The sequence below is a fragment of the Myotis davidii genome, unplaced genomic scaffold (genome assembly GCF_000327345.1).
Source record: "Myotis davidii unplaced genomic scaffold, ASM32734v1 scaffold327, whole genome shotgun sequence".
Lineage (NCBI taxonomy): Eukaryota > Metazoa > Chordata > Mammalia > Chiroptera > Vespertilionidae > Myotis > Myotis davidii.
In genome coordinates this window covers 3,978,461-3,980,808 of record NW_006298628.1, presented here as the reverse complement: position 1 = coordinate 3,980,808, position 2,348 = coordinate 3,978,461, and the positions used below count along the sequence as shown (strand labels likewise).

Sequence of the window (2,348 nt, the reverse complement as noted above, 5' to 3'; positions counted from 1 at the left end):
CCTCACCTGGGTCAGCTGTGGGGAGGCGAGGAGCTGCTGGAGCTGCTGGAGCTGCTGCTCTTGCTGCTGCAGGAGGTGTCTCTGCTGCTCCGTTAGGCTGAGGCAGGGGGACAAAATACAGACCATGGGAAGGGACAGGGAAACACCCCTCCCCCGAGTTCCCAGACGCCCTCAGACCCAGGTGGAGAGAGGCAGGGATGTGCGACTTTAGACTAGAGAGAGACAGACTGAGCTCAGAGAGTGCAGCGGGAGGTGAGTTAGATGGAACTTCCCCAGAAGGAAAACCTAGACTGGGGTACAAGAAAGAGACAGCTTTGTCCTAGAAAGTTGCCATCCAAAGGGCGCTCACAACTAACATCTAGGGAGTCCCTGGGGCCAAGAGGTGACTAAATTCTGTATGGTTGGGGGACACTTTCCCCTTTGGGGGACCTTGGGTGTCTGGGGGGAGTCCCTCCCAATAGCCAGCCTCCCCATTCCCTTCCCCAGGCTAAGCTTTCCCTCACCTGTTGAGACAACCTGGCAGCTGCAGCGCGGGGGCCCCACCAGCCTGGCTCAAGCCTGCAGGGTTGGGGGCAGCAGCCCCATTCAACCCCCCCAGGAGCCCATTGAGGGGCAGGGCCCCGCTGCCCGCCAGCCCCCCCAACAGCCCCTCAGCCATGGGCATAGCCCCCAGCCCCGCTGCCCCAGGTGCTCGGCCCAGACCATTCTGTGGCTGGGCTGGGAGCGGGGCAGGGGCCCCAGGCAGGGCCAGGGGCAGGGTAGCAGGGCTCTGCTGGAGCAGGGGCAGCGGTGGGGGCGTGCTGTGGAAGGACAGCGACGAGCTGCTGCGGCTGGGGCAGCCTGAGTGTGGGTCCTGGGGAGGGAGGGGGAAGGGAGGGGTCAGAGGGGCAGGGGGCCAGCGTGACATTTCTGGCCCCCAGCCCAGCACCCACCAACATTCTGAGAGAGCACAGCCACCCCCACCTCACCCCAGGCAGAGCCACCCAGGAGGAGAAGCAAGGCCCAGGGGTGAAGGCTAAGAATCCTAAATGTCTTCACAAATCATGTTTACAGACCACTGCCTGGGCTCCAGCACCCACCACCCTTGTTTAATACTAAACATCAATGATGGCTTACAAGAATCTAGTAAGCCAGACTCGGGGTTCAGTGCTTGACCTGCACTATCTCGTTCTTCCCTCTACAGTCTTAGACTAAGTAAGTTTGTAGACAGCTAGGGTGACAGGCTCCGGTTCAAACCCTATGTCCCCAATTCAATGGCTCGGGTGGCTTCTCTGCCTCAGTTTACTCATTCATTACATGGGGGTTACATAGTACCTATTCCATGGTACCTATCCCACACAGAGAAGACGAAACAAACCGATGCTTTAGAACTCTCAGCACCGGACATGACAAAGGTCATATATGCAGTTAATATTCGTTATTATGGTGATTATTACTGCCCAAGTCGCACAGTAAGTGGCAGAGAGAACAAGAAACTAGTTTGCTTGATTTCAATAATCACCACAACATAACGAGTCACTGCTTCCCCAACCACCGCCAATCACACAGGAATTCTTTGTGTGAGGCACTGTGATGAGCCCGTCACAAACCCTTCTCACAGAGGTCTCCCTGCCCACCGTAGATCTACAGAAGAACCCCAAGCCCCATTCTTCCTCACAGCCCTCAAATCATTTCCATTTTAGCATCTTTCACCGGCTTGTAATTATGGACTGTTTTCTTGGATTTAGCCTATCTTCAGGAGCAGGACCGCGTCCGTTTTGCTCTAATTGCTTTGCCAGTGCCTGGCATTAAGTAGAAACCTCGTAATTATGACTTATCTAATGAAGGATCAATCAACTCATTGCTCTGCCAATCACTCCATTGTTCAACCTCCAATGGCTGCAGGGTGGAGGTGGGACCAGGAGGCCCTTGCGCCTCCCCACTCCGGTCCTTCCCGGTGTCCACCGGTGCCCACCTCGGAAGACGTGGACAGCGAGTTGTCCAGGCCGAGACTGTTCTTCCCGGGAGGGCTCTTGCTGGTGCTCAAGGAATCGCTGCTGCCGGCTGAAGGGGTGGGGGTTGGGGGGATCAGGGAAGGCGGTCAGGCCTGAAATCGGAGCTAATGCCCGCCGCCCGGCATAGGCCCCCACTCGCGGGCTGGCCCCTTACCTTGGGGAGGCAGGCCATAGGGCCCAGCGACAGGGCCATTGGCGGCGGGCAGGACGGCAGGCAGGGCGGGGAAGGGCACAGAGAGCTGCACGTTGAGAACCTGCAGCCGCTCCTTCTTGGCCGTCAGGCTCAGGATCTGCTCCTGGAGCCGCTGGTTCTCCTTCTGCAGCGCGTGCAGCGCCTTCAGCATCTCCACGACT

The 2,348-nt window shown here is 58.0% G+C and overlaps 1 protein-coding gene across 7 annotated transcripts in view; it reads right to left on the bottom strand.

The window, feature by feature from the left end:
• The window catches only part of MLLT6 (myeloid/lymphoid or mixed-lineage leukemia; translocated to, 6), a 26,172-nt gene that overhangs the window by 9,689 nt on the left and 14,135 nt on the right, over positions 1–2,348 (bottom strand). For all 7 annotated transcript variants that reach the window (XM_006774278.2, XM_006774279.2, XM_015570882.1 and 4 more), the window contains exons 14-17: positions 2,149–2,346; positions 1,955–2,043; positions 504–853; positions 7–97 (exon numbers count right to left, since the gene is read on the bottom strand). In XM_006774278.2, coding sequence (XP_006774341.1) covers positions 7–97; positions 504–853; positions 1,955–2,043; positions 2,149–2,346 — 728 coding nt within the window. The remainder of the gene's footprint in view (positions 1–6; positions 98–503; positions 854–1,954; positions 2,044–2,148; positions 2,347–2,348) is intronic.